The 18,565-nt window shown below is 41.4% G+C and overlaps 1 protein-coding gene across 3 annotated transcripts; it reads right to left on the bottom strand.

The window, feature by feature from the left end:
- Positions 1-849: 849 nt before the first annotated feature.
- On the bottom strand, positions 850-14,633 carry GJA3 (gap junction protein alpha 3). 3 transcript variants are annotated; one of them, XM_085063312.1, is made up of 3 exons: positions 14,346-14,633; positions 12,834-12,911; positions 850-7,510 (listed from the first exon to the last, which is right to left on the bottom strand). In XM_085063312.1, exon 3 carries the CDS (start codon positions 7,491-7,493, stop codon positions 5,955-5,957), a length of 1,539 nt encoding a protein of 512 aa, XP_084919438.1. In that variant the 5' UTR covers positions 7,494-7,510; positions 12,834-12,911; positions 14,346-14,633; the 3' UTR covers positions 850-5,954. The 3 variants fall into 3 exon arrangements, with proteins under 3 accessions (XP_084919438.1, XP_084919452.1, XP_084919445.1); XM_085063326.1 differs by lacking the exon at positions 12,834-12,911; XM_085063319.1 differs by lacking the exon at positions 14,346-14,633 and having other exon boundaries at positions 12,834-14,278.
- Between the last annotated feature and the right edge of the window lie 3,932 nt (positions 14,634-18,565).

Raw genomic sequence — 18,565 nt, 5'->3', positions numbered from 1 at the left:
GAGATAGAAGCATTCAATACTACAGGGCAGAGACTATTCTGAGCTGCCAGGTCCATATGAGTGCTGCAGATGAAATAAAATTTTACAAAGCCTTCATACTTAACACTTCTGGAGGAGACACTTAGTCTTGCCCACATTGCTGCTTTTCACAAGTAAAACTTCTCAGAAACCTGGCCCTGGCCTCTTCACTGGACTATAAAATGTCTAGATTAAGTAGCCTTTAGTACATTGTACATTTTCAGTACAGAATTGGGTAACACTTCTGCATGCTAAACTGAACTTTCCTATAAGGGGCAGATCAGCAAATTTCAAATGCAGTGCATACCCCATATTATCTCCAGTAAGGACACATTTTCCCTGCACTAAAATCCTTCATGCATATAAAGGTAACAATCTCATGGCACAGCAGCTAGATGGATAAATCAAAGTTAGTGAGTCAGCACTGGGGGAAAAGATAGGACTCATTGTCAATGCTGCACTGCACAAGATGAACAGCCACTCCTGTGTCAAAGTAAGAGCCAAGAGTGAAACCTGTGTTTGCTGGAAGGCAGAAGCAGACCTCCCATTCATGTCAAGGTAGTCAGCATTTCACCTTTGCACCTGCTCAAGTGGGTCTTGATCCCATGTGTCTTCAGGACTGTGAACTTCCTATGAAGCCACAGGCAGTTCTGCATGGTGACAGGTTTCAGCATCCAGTTTTCCAAGAGATGCAATTCAGTGAGCATTTCACATGAAGAAGGAAAGCAGCAGTGTAAGTGAATATAGGGAGGGAGCTAACTGTTTCATCACATTAGTGTTTTAAAAGACCATCTACACAACTGTGAAAATTTAATCTAGAAGAGACAATGCTGTGGTACAAAAAGTTTATTTAGTCACAATTTTGTAAACATATGAGGTAAATTAACGTTTACATCAACTTGCTTCTTACAGAATTTAATATACAAGGCACTTCTTTGAAGACAGTACTTTTAACTGTTTGCTGGTTTTATTGTTAGTACAAGTTCCTGACTGCCTGGAAGACTTGTTATGTTTGTTGTCAGATTCTGTCATGTAAAAGACAAACATCCAGAAAGCAACAAGAAAGGTCTGAGTTAGCTTTCTTATGCTTTAGAAGCCTTTAACTGTGAGAAACAGTGGCAATGCAAATAGCAATGTATTCTCCACCTTAAAATATGCTCACACATCTTGCATAACTCTTCAAGAACCAAAAACTCTAGAATTAGATTGACATCTTACAGCAAACTTAAAATGCAAATCCACATTACTTTATCACATCAGTGTTTTCAGTTTATTTGAATAGTCCCACTGCCTTTAACGGTCTTATTTGCAAAAGTTAAAATAACTTGCATGAAATTGTATTTGCAGGCTCAGAACCATATTTTTGCCTAGAAAGCAAAATGTTTATTTTTAAAAAAATCTTCTACGGTGTAACAGTGCAATGTTTATCCAGAAGCACTTTGGAATTTTAAACCAGGCTGTAAATTTAGCTTGTAAAGGACATATGTCACAGTTAGTTTTTGTCATTGAAGCTCTAAACACACAGGAAGGCATATGAACAATAAGAGCCTTAGTTTATTTGGTAGTAATTAAGTTCATGATGAAAAATATTTTTTTCCATGGTGTGCTCCCTATATATCCAATACCCATATTTTAATTATACAGAGAAAGCTGATACTGTGGATCAGTGATCAGGTTAAATTTAATGGTACTGCCTTATGTCTGAAGAGTTCTTGTGTTATAGTAAGACACACTCTCTTATGTTTAACACATTGGCAGAGTCATTCATTTACTTCTTAAACAAATGTAAACTTAGAAAGCAGTTTATTTCATCCAAATGTGCAATCTGAAATCAAAAACTGAATGTAAACTTCAGAAAATCAAAATTACAAGAGCACACTTTTCACAAGAAAAATCAAAGTAAAACATTTGGAATTAAAAAAAAAAACCCAGCCTGTTCAAATCCATGGTGTTAGTGTCTGTGTAAAACAAAAAGACCTGGGGGCTCAACACTCTGCTCCTGCAGACTGCTGTCACCCACATGAACTCAGTGGAATACAACAGTTTGTAGCAGCTGAGGAGGTGGTCCCATGCCTAATCAAAAAAGGACCTAAATAGTGATTTGATATTTAAAGCTTGCTTTTATTATTTTACTGATCCTACACTATGTGTTCATACCAGAAAATAATCTTAAGAGCTGCAAAATGTCAGACATTTAATTAGCTCTAAGTGCCTTGTTGAATGACAAATATATTGCAAAAAGAGTAGTACATCATACACCTGGTAACTTGTTCAAAGAGTATCTTTTTTTTTCAGTTTTCTTTTCCATAGTTTACCTCAGCATATTTTTTTAACTTCAAGTAAGAGAGAGAACAAGTTTTCCCACAATTATTCTACTCAAAGAGCAAAAATTAGTGGGGTTTTTTCAGTCTGCTTAATATCAGGCATGATTCTGTTCTGACTTCTGCTTTTGTGATAACTTACCTACAGGTTTCATCGTAGCTGTGCACCTGAGGTCCTACTTGAACAGCCCCTATGATTGGGCTAAATCAGGTTATCACTTGCTACCAGTTCCCATGAAACTTTGTAATTAATTGATGTGAAAGTCAGCGACTTGAAAATTAGCAGATGATTTTCACCAACAGACTCTTTTCTGCTAGTCAGTGGGTGCTTGTACATATTTTCTAGAACTGTGGAATTCTGCACAGAATTCAGCACTTGACTCATAGGATGTTGAACTCAGTGATTATTCATGAGTAAATATAAAAGTGCTCAAAATCGGCCACACCAAAAAAGATTTTTCTTTCAACAAATCTGAATCCAGATGTGATGCAGCAACTACAAGCAGTTGTAAACACTAAGGAGGAGTTCTGCGAAAACAGTTACCTGGGCTTAAATGAAGAAACAGTTACTGGACTCCAAATGAAACTGTAGGTAATGAAGAGGCTTGACGCTGCATAGTTACGTGATGGAACTTAAGCTGATCTTAAAAGCGCAACCTGTGAGTTGTAGCTTTGCTTTCTCAGACCAGGACTGCCTGGATGCAGAGGCTGCTCTCTCAGACTTCTCTTGGGGGTTGCAATAGAGTTACATTTCTCCCCCCGAGCTTCACCTAACAGGAAAAATCATCTTTTAGAGCTTTCCAGTAGTTACTCTGGCTGAAAATACCACATATTCCACAAAAGCATCTGAACTTTCTGCAGGTCTAACCACACACATTAACTTAAAAAGGTCAGACTAGATCTCAGTTGATCCTAAGTTAAATCTATCTCTGTTACTATTTTTTATATACAGTATGGATGCAATCCTGCAGGACACACTCTGTGAAGGTTGTACTAAAGTAAGGGCCGCAAGATGCAGAGCCCCATCAAACAACATCAGTTTTGCTCTCAGGAACTGATATAAAAAAGCACACATTCCAGTTGGTCAGGTTTATATAAATACACTCCAAAAAGACTTTGACTTCATTCTTCAGAAGCATAGAACAAAGGAAAATGGAGCCCATAAACTCTGATGTACTAAAATACAGGGATGCATATTGCATTCTTTCAGCAATGCAGTTAACTGGCATTTATCAAAACTTACAAAACTGCTACTATAGATGCTAGTAAATCAAAAAATGTTGAATTTTAATCTCTGCCTTCATTTACATCTAGGCAACTTCATCAACTTTAGTCTAAGTTCAGCATAGTTGCATGGGTACAATAGAAAGCAGAACTTGGCTTTTAGCTTTCTTGCAGAAAGGGTTTTTATGGCTTATAACACAGAAAATTCATGAGAGCATGCCTGAAGCTGAATAGCTAATAATAAATATCTTTATTGTACTACTACACATTGACTTTTAACGCAGTGCCTGCCCCTAAGATCCATGGCAGCAGAAGGACTTTTCACCTGGTTCAACACAAGCAGGACAAGGAAGTCATGAGGCAACATGCCCAAAGGTTGCAGAACAGGGCTTCTGACCATGAGAAGCTCTTTGTGACTACTCAGAAAGCAGTAAATATGTTTAAACTTGAGTGGTGGGAATTTATTTTGACTGTTGAATAAAATAAGCACACTCAGGAGAACATGTAACAGCAGAAATAACTGGCAATGTTAACTACTTGCTACAGGGTGACCCTGCTTTGCCTAACTAAGGACTACACTGCCAGGCCAAATTCTTTGAAGATGCAAACGGCTATCCCAGTGTGTTTGATTGCTCTTTTCCTCTTCCAGTACTTCCCATTCATAGCAGCAGCAGGACCGACTCCAAGCTTCGGTTCTTTTGGATTTTGCTTAGAACAGAAGTTGGGCCTAATTCTGTATTCCTTTTTGTACTGAAACTCTCCCAAGCCTTATCAGGCATGCAGAATTCTGACTAACGTCTTGTTAATGAAGGAATAAAGGTCAGAGCTCCTTGTAAGGAAAGCTGCATCTTAGAAAACAATACCTAGTACTTTCCTTCATCCATTTTTAAGGGAAACACACTCTTTTTCAAAAGCAGGAGTCTTTTCCAAGGCCCAAAATCCAAATTTCTTCTGCCTCCCAAAACTTTATGTGAATGTTAGTTTTGCTTGAACAAGGCCTGCAAGATCCATTCCCAAATCTTGCTCCTTTTTAAATTGAATGGAAATTCTGCAAGTGACTTCAGTGGGATCAGAATAGACTCTTCAGCCCCCATGTTGCCCAGAGATTTTAGCCACCTTTTCTGCAATACAGTATGATCTAAATCTGTATTCACTGACCTGAAGACACTACACATTGACATTAAAGGGTAGAACACAGCAGGAAATAATGTTGCTTTGGGGATTTCACCATTAGTAAGTTTCTTTCCTCTTACATTTTCTTGTAAGGTCAAAGATCAAACTAAAATTATAAAGTACACAGTCAAATAACTTTAAACCTACAGATTACTCTCAAAATGTTCAAATACTTAAAAATAAGCACTCAAGTTTACTTCTAAAAAGCATTTTTCCAACAAACTTAAGCTGGTATGTAATAGTCTAAAATGCGGAGCTGTACTTTATCCTAATTTTTTGTCCATGGGCAATGTACGGGGCCACAGTGTATTGAAATCATAATCCTTGCTTTCTGAAGAGAAATTGTTCTGTGTAATAATTTCTGAGGTGTGGTTTAAATTCCTGTCCTCCTGTAAGCAATTTTAGAAGTCAGCTGAAATTATAATCAAACATGCTCAAACATATTTGCAGGCTTATAAACATGGTGTGATCATGGTCGGCAAACACTGGATAGAAGGTCAAACCGAACACTTCCTAACAGGTCAAGAGTAAAAAAAAAAATATGGAAAGAAGAACCTCAAAAATCTATTCCAGGGGTTCCCTAAACTTTGCCTGGCCAAGGACCACATTGGTGACTTGCCATGAGCACAAAAGGTTCATTAAGTCACGCTATATGGAAGAAACTGAGTTACCTTTAATATGGCAAGTTGGTCCATAGAGACAGCAGGTGCCAACAGGCAATGTGCCACCCTGATGTTTGCCATAGGGCTGCGTAAGATTTAAGAGGAAGAATGTAAGTCATTGAATCTGCTCATGTAGAGCTTCTGTGAAAAAGGGTGGAAGTGAAGGCAAGGGCAAGAGGGAGATGACAGCCAAGTGCATGGGCACTAGGGATATTAGCTCTTTTCTCGGATGCAAGTCAGCCTCAGGGCACATGGCCAGCTACCATCGCCACCTGTCACCTGTGCAGGCCTCCCCTACAGGTGCCCTTGAGGGATCTGCCACGAACATGAAGGAAAGTGGGACTGGTCCCCTGGCCCACGGGCTGCGCTTCGGTCACCCCTGACCTATTAGAAAATGTTGATAATTTTCCCCACTACAACTCACAGAGTGCAAAAACAGCAAGCGTCTAAGTTTGAAGCCCAGGCCTTCTCACCCACGCCAGGCCTGGCCTCCCCGGGCAGCTCCCCTGCCCACTCCGCCTTCCACCTCCTGCTCCCCTGAGCAGGGCTGACCGCCCTACACGGCCAGGTCGTCTGACCGGGCTCTGCAGCTGCTCGACTTACTGGCCCTGCTCAAGCGCCGCGTGTCTACGAGCAGCGGTGGCTCGTGCATCTCCACCGTGGTGCAGGCGGCCGACACAGGCCGTGCCCCCGACAGCTCCACCTCGCCCTCCACATCCCACTTGCTGCCGCTCGCCCCGCTCAGGCTGGTGCTGCTGCCGCTGTTGGCTGCAGCAATGGGCAGCACAGCCGGGGGTGGGAGTAGCTGCTCCAGTGGCTCTTCCTGCTCGGGAAGGGGATGCCGGACGCTGCTGGGGGTGGAGGAGCCTGCTGAGCTGGAGGAAACTTTCCCCTGCTGCTCAGCTGCCATGTTGGCCCAGTTCTGCTCGGACGTGAGGGCACGGCTGCTGCTGTTGAAGTAGTTGATGATGGCTGGCGTGGGCGTGGGGATGGGAGTCGGGATGGTGATGGGAGTGGAGATGGGCGTGGGAGTCACAGCACGGTGCCTTTCCTCAGGAACTTGTGGAGCAGCAGGGTAGCTTGCCATGGACGTTGTGTTGGAGGGGGGCCGTGGTCTTGGAGCAGCTGTGGCATAGTACGATGCCATGGACACTGGGGCCAGCAGTGGTGTGACGGCGCGCGTGTCAGGCAGAACAGGGGCCGGCGTGGCAGTCGTGACCACCACGGGTGGTGCTGGTGGCGGCAGGGAAACAGGTTTGGACTCCCCTGTTACCATAACTGGCGTCATTGTTGCGACAGGCATCTCAAGGATGTACTGGCTTGTCATGCCCTGCTTCAGTTTCTTCCACCCCAAGTGATATATTTCAAGCATGTTCAGCAACAGGGACACTGAGGCCACCACCAACATGAAGATGATGAAGATGGTCTTCTCAGTGGGCCTCGAGATGAAGCAGTCCACAGTGTGTGGACAAGGTGAGCGGCTGCACTGGTAGACCGGCTTTAGCTCAAAGCCATATAGGAAGTACTGGCCCACGATGAAGCCCACCTCGAACAGTGTCTTGAATATGATATTGAAGACATAGGTACGGAGCAAGGCACCCCCCATACGGATTCTACCACGTTCATCGCGGATCGGGGGCTTCTCCTTCCCCCTCTTGCCAACAGTGTCTTTGATGTTATTGTTACCTCCTCCACCACCACTGCCAGATGCTGCGGCTGCTACTGGGTAGTTGCCATCTTTGCCACTTCCCTTCTTTTTCAGCTCTTCTTTCTCTTTCCTCTTCTCCTCCATGCGTACAATGTGCAGGACATGGCCCAGGTAGATGAGGGTTGGGGTGGAGACAAAAATGATCTGCAGCACCCAGAAGCGGATGTGAGAAATGGGGAAGGCTTTGTCATAGCAAACATTTTCGCAACCAGGTTGCTGAGTGTTGCATGTAAAGTCCGACTGCTCGTCTCCCCAGACCTCCTCAGCAGCAGCCCCCAGCACCAGGATCCTGAAGATAAACAGTACCGTCAGCCAAACCTTGCCAATAACTGTGGAGTGCTCCTGCGCATTCTCTAACAGTCTCCCCAGAAAGCTCCAGTCACCCATTGCTTCAGATTTCTAACCTACAACAAGAACATTAGAGCAATTAGAGCAATGTTAAAATATCTCAGAATAACACAATGCTGGGGCGGAACAGATTGATCCCAACAAATTATATTTCTCAAGGGCACTTGCTTTTGCAGAATATTGCACATATACATTACGAATACAATAACCCTGTGACCATGCAACCATGGGCTTTGGGAAGCCCAGAAGGAAGATGTTTCGTGCTCTCACGGATCCCATACAGGCTTAAGTGCCTATACACAACTGGCAAGAAGGATTCATAAGTTAGAATTTCTACAACATTTAAGTATTTTAAAAAACATTATTTCTGTGTTCTCTATCTAAGATGGCTCTACCTACTCCTGCCTACATTTAGAAAAGAACAGGCAGAAATCAGATCAATTGAACAAAATAATCCTACTAATAATGCAACTGTGCTTGTATCAAGAGTGTGATACAATGTTTGCCTAACTCTAATAATTTTATTGTTATCAGAATTTATTTATTCCAACATTCAGGAAGTTAGTAATGTCCTAGGTCTCTGCTATTTTTGAACTGTACAAACACAGAAAAATAATTACTCAAAACCTATGGAATTTACAGTTCAATTTTGGAATGTGTGCAACTCAACAAGCATGTGCTCAAAGCCTAGTCAGTTTGAATTTGTTTATTTCTAAAAAAAAGAAAACCAGAAATACTTTAACAACTTGAAATATTGGGAAGAATGAGAAATTCTGAGAGGAATAATGAAAAGGTTTCTATGCCATTTCCCCTACTGTCCTGGCAGTTACTGTTACTGAACCATACCTACTGCAACATTTATTAAAACAAAGCAAAAAAACCCAAACAAAACAAAAACCAAAACATCAAACTCAAGGTCACTTCAGCAACTATGTACAAACATCTTCTTGGAAAAAAAATAAAATTACATCTTCTGCTCTTACTTCTGTGACAAACAACTGGCATATATTCTCAGCAGTTTCCACCAATTCATGTATGATGGGTCTCCCAAGTCCAGTTCTAGGTAGAGACACAACTGCTGATTTGGAAAGACTTAAATGGCAAGATTTTATTTTTAATATCAGATTCCTCACAAGCTTCCTCCTATTGAGAAACAAGAGAAATCTGCTGGCATCCCTTCTGTTATCCTTGGCCTGTTCCTAATTGGATTATATGTTAGAATATTGGAATATATCTAAGAAGTACTTTTCACTCTCCTAATCAACTCACTTTTGTATTTTATATGTCTGCCTTCCCCTGAAAACAAATTTAAAAAAAATTATCTTCAGTTAACCTCAATACCTCCAGAAATACTTGCATCATAATTGGAATTCAGATTTAACAATTTGCATACAAAAGAAAAAAACACTATCAGAAAAGTGATTATCTTCTTGTTTAAAAATCTTAGAATATTTTTTTAAATATAACACAATTACACCTTACTATTCTTATACTTCTTATCCAAACAGCTGGGTGTCTTACAATTCCCAATAAAAAAAAAAGGTGTTCATCATTACAGCTAGGAATTCACCACTGAATTCACCACTAATATAATTCTCATTATATTAGTGTAATTTTCAGAAATTATGTCACTGTTCTTCCAAAAGAAGTATTTCCGAAGTCTGTACTGAACTTCTTTCAGGCTTTTAGTCAAGGCAATTAGAGAAATTAAATTTATTTAAGGTACTTTTTTATAACTTGATTTTACTGTGAGGCAATGAAAATACCTCTAACTGCAGACTAGTATGATTTCACACAAAAAGCAACAACACACCCATTAGTATTTTGCAGTTTTGTAGATCCTGGAACACTAATTTGTTTTTTATCACACTAAGTTAATTTAACAAAAACTCCCCTTGAAAATACATCTTTGATATTCTGTGAAAACACAGTCCCTTTAATATAAGTGAATTCTTTTTCCAGCATAACACAATAAGCTGCAAATAATGATACTGACAGCAAAATACTGATTTCGTGTACATATGATCCCTTCCTGAAATTTTTTTTCTAGTATATTCAGATTCTTTTTGAAGAATGTATTTTTTCTCCTCTTAAAACAGTAGACCAAAGCTGAATAAATTTAGGTATAGTATTTTTATAGTCTTAATATAATATGCTTATATGATTTTAAAATTTAATCATCAATCTTAATTTTGTAAGGTTTAAAATATTTTGGATCGTGAAGTAATTTTAATCTTGACAAATAATAATTTTTAAGGGAATAATGAACTAATTTTGGGTTTGGTTTTTTTTTAACCATTTCAAGATATCCCAGTTTAGTGCCAGCTTTGAACAAAATGAAACTGTTGTTTGGGCATGTTCTCATTTTGAATGGAAAAATGTAGAAAAAGCAAAATGTATAATGTGATGTTTGATGGATTAAAGAAGTTTAGCATAAACCCAAGTTCAGTATTCCCTTTCTCAGCTATTCTTTACATTATTCTGTGCCTCTCAGTTCAAAACTCTCTGCCTCATTCTTTATTTTCCATACAGATCAAACAAAATAGGCAGCTCAGGTAATGAGCAGTCAAAGTTACAGTTTGCTCTTTTGTTACTAATACTTGTAGTAGAAAGTTTATTAACCAGCAACAAGTTAGCCCATTAAATCTTCTTGAATTCATCACTCATGTCCCATTTTCAGCATGGCTGTGATTACCCTTGTGTCCAGTGGCAAAAAGTCCATTCACTGTTTTTTATAAAGACAGATATTACCTTCTGTTGCATAAAAAAATGAAGTTGGTCTGCCCTTCTGAAAAATTGCAAGCCCTGCACTTGTAAGATGAACACAGGTATCAATTTTTTCCCCCTACAGGCAAACTGCTGTGCATCTCCTACAGAGATCAACAGGCAATGATGGCTACAATGAACACAGGATATTTTGTGCTTTTCTGAAAATTTATCTAGTAACTAGCAGAAAAACAATAACAATTTGTAAAACTTAAAGATGACAAATAATATAACCATCTAACTTATTCTTAATCATTCTCCATTCAGTAATACTACTCCCGAATATTTTTCTTTTTACTACAGACCAGCAATGCCCAGGCTGAGGTAATTCAGGACACCAAAGACACAACACAATGCACTTCTCAAAGGATACACATAAAAAAGCTATTCTAATGCTTACATTAGTTAAAATATTTATTTCTGTGTATCAGAGTGTGCAAATTCGTCCTGCATACAAAGAGAAAGTGTTTAAGCTGTGAGCAGATACTTCAGAGCACCTTAACTGCACAAAGATAAAAACCCTCAGTGTACATCTCAGCATGAATTGCAGCAACTGTCGCCTTCACCAGAAACATGTCTTGTCCATAGTACATAAATACTTGAAGGACATAATTTCCAAGGGCAATACAAAGTTTCATATCTCCACTGGCTGAAGAGTTCCCAGAAATCCAGGTCCTGTGTCTTTCTTCAATGTCACTACATTTTTCAGTGAGCAATTCTTAAAGCCAATATAACTCATTAAAAAAAATCACACCAACAATTGTAATGGGGTGCCTTGATACAAATAATGATTACTTTACATTAAACGAAACCAGAAGGTCCACAAAGCTCACAGATTATTTGATTTTTTAACATTAAGTTCAACAATACCTGTATTTAAATTTAAATAGCCACAATTCAATATTTTAGCTGAGAACAATCCCAAGCTTGCTTTTGTAGTATTACATAAACTTCAACTGTATAGTATTACTTTCAGTGCTGCTGAAGTACAGAGACAGGCAACTGTTATGACCTAATCTTCAATATAGATTGTGAGACATTTTTTCTTTTTGTGCTTGGAAAAAAATGCAGATTAAGAAAAGAAACATCTTTATCTGTATTTCATAATGTCCGTGAATACCCACTAGGGAATGTCAGAGAATCTGTCTCAGAAAACAATCTAATTCAACAGTATGAAAAGCAAGGACTTCATGAAACTTCGTATCATTTAATAAGAAGTGGGAGTCTTGTATTATTTGGTTCACTTAGAAAATCATTCCTCTGTGATCAACACTGAGAAATGGACATTCATAAAAATTGGCATGGCATTTAAGAATCAATGTTGTGTTACTAATTACTAGTTTAGTACATGCATAAACACACTTTGCATGTGACAAAGAGAACAAGCAAGAGAAAACAAATTTTAGACCCTGCAATGTCATATCTATCCCTCTACAGGAGAGGAATAATTACAATGTGACATCTATAAACTTGCCAGTTATTTTTATTTCTGATGATATCACCAAAAAGGTTCATCACTATGCATCAGGTGCTCAAAATTTGACATTTTATTATTTATAATTTAACTCAAACGTGTGTTTATGTATTTATATACACGTGCACACAACTAAGTACACAGCTGTGTTACATACATTACCACCATAAAACCTGATGTATCTATGATTTCATTATATTGGTGTATCCAAAAAATGTCCCACAACAATTATTTAGAAACGTAACAGATATCCTTGTCTGAATACAATTTCTTAAATTCAACCCATATTTCCTTTAATTTCTTGTGGCAGTCTAAAAGCTTGGGATCTGGATTTTTTCTTCAAAATTAGCTACAAATTAGCTTTGTAAAATAGCTAAAATATTAGCTATTTTACAAAGCAGTATGACAAAAAAGCCATTAAAACAACTTACAATATTTAATTTATTTTTACACCACAAAATCAGGCATCTCCATTACTATCAGATTCTTAACTCTGCTAATTTAAATCAACAAAAGCAGTCATCCTGCAAAAAGTCTGCAGCATGACCGTGTCATTCCAGACAAGCTGGCATATGAGCTACACTAATTTCCAGTGAAACATAATTGGATTTGGCCATGTGCATACATATGAAACACAATGGTGAGTGTTTCATAAATCTCAACAGAGGTCTCACAGTTCATTATATAAAATTGTTTAAATGAGGGTTTGAAAAATACCTTTCTTCATGCTCACAGTGTCATACGTTCAGACACATTGATCACCACTCTCATTGTATTTTAAACACTTGTTAAAAATTAATTCCTTAACTGATCTTGTTATTACCTTGAACTTACTTTACTGCTATGGAGCCTCCTCCTTAAATCCCAGGCAAAACTTCTTTTGACTTCTTCTTGCCTCCACTTGACCCCTGAGTGAAAGTTTGGCCTGAGTAAAGGAAAAGTGTGAGGAGTGCAGGGCTGAGCCCAGGAGGAGCTACTGCCCACCTGTTAAACTCCTCTGTTCCCTGGTGGAACAAACCCCTGCCCTGATTCATTAGCCGCAGGAGAAAAACGGGAACTAAAAGCAACCCCTTTTCTCCCCCAGGATTCTCAAATGCCATCTTAGAGCTCTACATTGGAATGAAAAGACAGAGACTCACCAGTAAAGCTGGAAGGTGTGAAGGGTGTGGAGCTACCGGGGGACTGCGGAACAGGCGTTGAGCATGAGGGCAACAGTCCTACATCCCGAGCGAGTGAAGCATGAATGAGAGAGAGCTGTCAGGTGCCCACGTACCATCAGCCACACAGATCTAAAAACTGCACAGTAAGGAGTGGCCCGCCCCCCTCCCCACATATACAAGGGAAAGATGAGCCTTTCTGTCATTCAAAGACTCAAGACCCTTTTTCACTACAGAGAAGCAGAAACTCCAACGTTTGAGTATCCATCTGAGAGGACTTCAGGCAAGTTAAAGTAACTGCAAGGGAGATCCTGTTCAAACTTCTTCAAGTACACCTTTGTACTATGGAAACCATTGAAATTTTTTTAAGTTTAATTCTAAAATATTCCAGTAGGATTCTCTCATTTCCCTTTAAATTCACCTTAAAGGTAAATTTAAAGCTAAATACCTCTAGTATCTCTGGCTACTCAGCTCAATTCATTCTTCATATCTATGTCAGTGTCTTAAAGACCTAACACACTAAGGATTCCTAGTAACATGCTAGGCTTATATGATTTCTTCAGCGAGTCAGCAATGAACCCAAATACGTTTTGCCTACAGGAAAAAAAAGACACAAATGAAACAAATATTTTTGCTTATACCATTGGCAAAGTTTTACTTAATCAAGCTTCATACCTTCCAAAGAATATTTATTCATCTCAATACTTGGTATCACTCACGAGTCCTAAGTGAACAAGGGAGTAACTGGCACGTTTCAATAACTCTCAGACCAAAGATGTGAACAGAGTGAGGTAAAAGTCTGGTCAATGCAGGGAGGCCACCTGGCCATCTTCCCCACTACCAGCAGAAAGAGTTTGCATGGGCCAGATAACTCAGAGCTCACCTCAAGGAACCGCGGAACCATCTTGGGTTACGCTTGCAAACTCCATAATTCTGTGTATTCTCTCCACCATTTCACCCACTTACAACGGTGAAAGAAATTCTGGCTCTACTTTATATTTAAGACTTAACTTTACTCGGAGTACAAAACTGACTTGAAATGCACATCAACGTTCACATGTTAGCAGCAACTTTTAAGGAAGATACTACACGCCCCTACACAACAATCCTGGATATAAACATTTGCTGCTTTGTCCTCCACTGCATCTCCTGAGGTACTTGGTGCGGTTTGGACACTTCTCCCTGTCACACGAGGCTCAGTTACCGTCCCAGCGGCGAGCGCCGCTGCGGGCAGACAGTCCCCTCGGAGGGGCAGGAGCAGAGGCACATCGCATCGGGGTCCCTCAGCAAGGCACTCAGAGCAGCAGGGCCCCTGCCACCACTCCTCCTCAGCAGCATGAGCAGGCTCGGCCCCGCCCTGCCCTTCCCTGGCGCCCATCCCACGGCCGGGGGACACGGCGAGCGGGCAGAGGCCGTGTCGCGGCCGTGTCCCCTGTGCCGGGCGGCGAGTCCCTGCCCGGAGCCGAGCGGCGCAGCCCAGGGCGCTCTACTTACGCGCGGCGGGAGGAAGGCTTTTGTAGGCAGCAAAGGCGCAACTCGTTCGCAAGGGTCCAGGCGGCGATGGCGCGTAGGTCGTTAAAGCGGGGGGAAGAAGCGCCCCAAACTTTGCTCGGGCTATGGCAGGAGCGGCGGGGCGGTGCCGGGAGCCCTTGCCCAGCTCCGTGCCCAGCTCCCTGCCCAGCTCCGTGCCCAGCTCCCTGCCCAGCTCCGTGCCCAGCTCCCTGCCTGCGGCTGCCCGCGCCCCCGGCCGGCGCCGGCACCTCTGGCGGTCTCCCGCAGCCACGGGGCACCGGCCCTCCTTCTCTCCCCTCCCCTCCCCGCCTCCCGCCGCCGCTTCACACGGGGACAGCCCGGCAGCCCCGCTTCTCACCCGGGAGGCTCCAAGCGGATTCTCTCCCTGGATTTGAAAATGTTTGCCACTGTGCAGATGACCCATCCCACCTCCGCGGGATTTCCTGGGAAATAAAAACGTTTCTTCCCGCGCAGAGGATGCCTCGCCCCGACCACCGAACGCACGGTGAGGTGTCAGAGATACCTGAGCAAAAGGGGAAAAAACCCACTGAAACAACCGGACAAGTTCTTCACCAAAAGGAGAGTCCCTCCCTGAGGACAGATAAACCTTGCAGGTGCTGCCTGTGTGTCCTGCGTGGAGAGCCCCAAAAGGGCTGCCAGCCCCTTTTTTCTTTCCCTCAGACCGTCCTCAGTCAGGATCAGCTGTCAAGCTGTTGTGTGCAGAACTTTTGGAAAAAGAAAAAACCAAAAAAATGCAAAAACACAGATCAGTTGTCACTGTTCTGGAAGTTACCATTTAAGTGGCTTTTGACATTTTCAGCATCACGACTCAAAAATATTACTATCACCTATATTTTGGTTAGGCTTTTGTGTGTTCTGCAGTGTTGCCCCAGGGGAAGGAAAACAGCCACACAGCCTGGGCAGCATCTAAAGCAGACTGGGAGGTGGTTTTACTCAATGCAGGTCAAGGGCGGTGATTCTCTCCTGCTATTCTGCTCTCATGAGACCCCACCTGGAGTGCTGCATCCAGCTCACAGGGCCCCCAACATAAGAAGGATGTGGACCTGTTGGAGTAAGTTCAGAGAGGGCCAGGAAAATGATCAGAGGGCTGGAGCACCTCTGCTATGAAGACAGGCTGAGAGAGTTGGGGCTGTTCTGCCTGGAGAAAAAAAGGCTCCAAGGAGACTACACAGCCATTTTCCAGTTCCTAAAGGGGTCTACAAGAAAGCCAGAGAGGAAATTGTTTACAAGGGCATGTAGTGACTGGACAAGGGGCAATGGCTCTAAACTGAAACGGGGTTGATTTAGATTAGATATTACGAAGAAATTTCTGTGAGGGTGGTGAGTCACAGGCACAGGATGCCCAGATAAATTGCAGATGCCACTTCCCTGGAAGTGTTCAAGGCCAGGCTTGATGGGGTTTTGAGCAACCTGGTCTAGTAGGTATCCCTGTCCTTGGCAGAAGAGATGGAACTAAATCTTTAGTGTCCCTTCCAACCCAAACCATCCCATGATTCTATGAAAGACAGAATGAATTAAACTGGCTGGTGGCTCCACAACTCTTCAGCAGTAATATGTGAGTTTCTTTTGATAGCTACTCTAAAGAGGGCTGGAAACAGAACAATACCAGTCATTCCCAAGGCACACTGTTGCTTTATTTAGTAAAAAAAAAAAAATCCAAGAAAAATTTTGAGACACTTAGAGGAGCTGTGTGTAGCAGAGGACTGTTGAGAAACTGGATCAGACCATGCCCATGTTCTTGTATTCTTGAAATGGTTGATTGGTCCCTATAAATCTTTCAGCTGAAAACAGTAGGAAGTTCTCTGTTGACCCTAAGCACTAGGGGTGGCACAAGGACAAGTAACTGTTCAGAGGTGGGTGATGTATCTGAAACACAGAGCTGCCATGATTGTAAGAGTAGTAGTATCACAGGGTTGATCCTGAAGCCCTGGGGCATGAGAGGCTGTGTTAGGGTACAGGATGGAATCCCAGCAGCCGCAGTAACTCCTAACATTAAAACTCCCTTCGTGCAGTGAAGTCTCTCAGCTCATAAGGTCAGTTGAAGGGCAGGAGGTTTGATTTTAGGGACAATTAGACAGACATCTTTCATTTTCAACCATTGGTCCAAAAGGTTTAAGAGCATGAAGCACTGGGTGTTTTTCTGATGGCTTTTTCAGTCTCTGGAAGTTTCAAGTGGTATTTTCCACTATCTGTACAAACTGGCCATGATAACTGTTTTTTTAAGAAAGGTATTCTTACTCAGGAGGGCAGTGAGATTCTAGAGCAGCCTTTTAGTAGTGTTACAGAAAGTTTTTATGACAGAATCCCTTAAATTTCAAACTAGGAGAAGCTGATGCAGTGCCTGCCTGAGATGGGACAATACCCATCAGCTAACAAATTCCTTTCCAAGAATTCCCCTCTGAGTTCATGCAAGAAGAGGTTTGGTCTGTCAGCAAAACCCTCTGGATCATTTGTAGGAAATGGGACAGGCAAGGATACAATGTAAAATCCATGGGGAAAACTTGAAGGAAGCAGCTTTAAAAGTAAAGAACCAATCATGTACTGGTGAAAGCCCAAGCATGAACGCATGTTGAGGACATACGGAGGGCTATTTGTTAGTCATATACTAAAACAGGAGGATCTGTAGCCAAACAAGGGGGTGGGGGGAAATAGGACTTGTCTCTCTGAGGAATTCATTCAGAAAGAAAATAGGCTCAGATTTAGTTAATGGTGTTAAAAAGTGTCTCTTCATGTGGACTTTCTGACAGAAGTATTTCCATGGAAGAACAATGGAAATGGATTATCTTTAAAGCTGCACAGCACTGCTACTCCTCATTATATTTAAAGGGTTCTCTCCGTTGTCATTAGCACTAGACAGTAGCATACAACTTAAGGTGACATTTAAATTTTTACATTAAAATGCACACTTAAAAAATTTTCAGCCTACCTTTAATTAACACACAATCACAGAATCATTAGGGTTGGAAGGGACCTCTGGAGATCATCCAGTCCAACATCCCTGCCAAGGCAGGGTCACCTACAGCAGATTACACAGGAATGTGTCCTGCTGGGTTTTGAATGTCTCCAAGGAGGGATTAATTATCTTCTTTAGTATAACCTTTTGTCTTTCATCCAAGCCTCCACACAGGTGACAACCCCATTCCACATTTAGACAGACATTTAGCAGTACATTATTTGACTGGTGCAGAAACAAAGTGAATTTAAGAAGTGGGGAGACAGAGCAGTCAGGCAGATACTTTTAAGATCAGATGACTCAGGTTTTCATGAAAATGCACACAGAAAGAAAATAAAAAATAGACACCAAACTTTATGAAATGATAAAAAGTTCTTGTAAGTTGAGCAGATGACTCTTGATGGATCTTAGTCTGAACCTGAGCTGCTGCTCAACAAGAAAAATAAACCTTTTCAGATCGTTCATTTAAAATTTTTTTCAGACCTTTCTATTTCTAATTTAAACATCTAGTTTGAAGTACAGAGGAGGATCACTCTTACTGTAACTGTGCATCCAAACATGGTCTAGTGAAAAGACCCCCTAACTACAGTACCACGCCAAAGTGATACCATGGCTCAGCAGTGGTGACAGCAGTTCTGTCCACACAGTCAAAAAATGAGCTCCAAATGCCTTCAGTTCAGCTCATTGCAGCAGCGTGCAGTATGTCAATAAAGAGAATTGCGCTTGACATGCCAGTGTCCTACAGAAGATGGCACTAAAGATATTTAAATGCTGGGAAAGGCTACTGCTACCTCCCGAGGCACAGCTTGCAGCAAGGATTAAAATCTCTAGTTGTTTTCTACATGGATGAATCAAAGGATTTTAGAACTAATTAAATATTAAATAACATGGCAATTAAAAGACTGAAATTTTAGTTTGATCTCATATTATATACTAATTTTTATTATTGTACCAGTTAGGGATTAGTGTTCTGTTAGACACTACTGCCAAAGCACATCAGAGAATGCAGCATAAGAACTGGTGTCAGGAAGAATTATTATTTCTAGTTTGTAGGGTGACACTGTGACTTCTAGTTTGTAGCAATGGAGGCACAGGAAGACTAAATATCTTGTCCTAGGTTATATGGTTCTGAGAATAGCACTGAGACTCTAGGCTGGTGTTTCACCCAGCAGAACCATCTTCATCTGATCCTTTCTGGTTCTTTCCTTTGGAAATGTGGGAAGTGTCC

This window comes from Lichenostomus cassidix, chromosome 1, assembly GCF_008360975.1.
Source record: "Lichenostomus cassidix isolate B80296 chromosome 1, HeHo_3.0, whole genome shotgun sequence".
Lineage (NCBI taxonomy): Eukaryota > Metazoa > Chordata > Aves > Passeriformes > Meliphagidae > Lichenostomus > Lichenostomus cassidix.
This window is presented reverse-complemented; position numbering and strand designations above follow the sequence as displayed.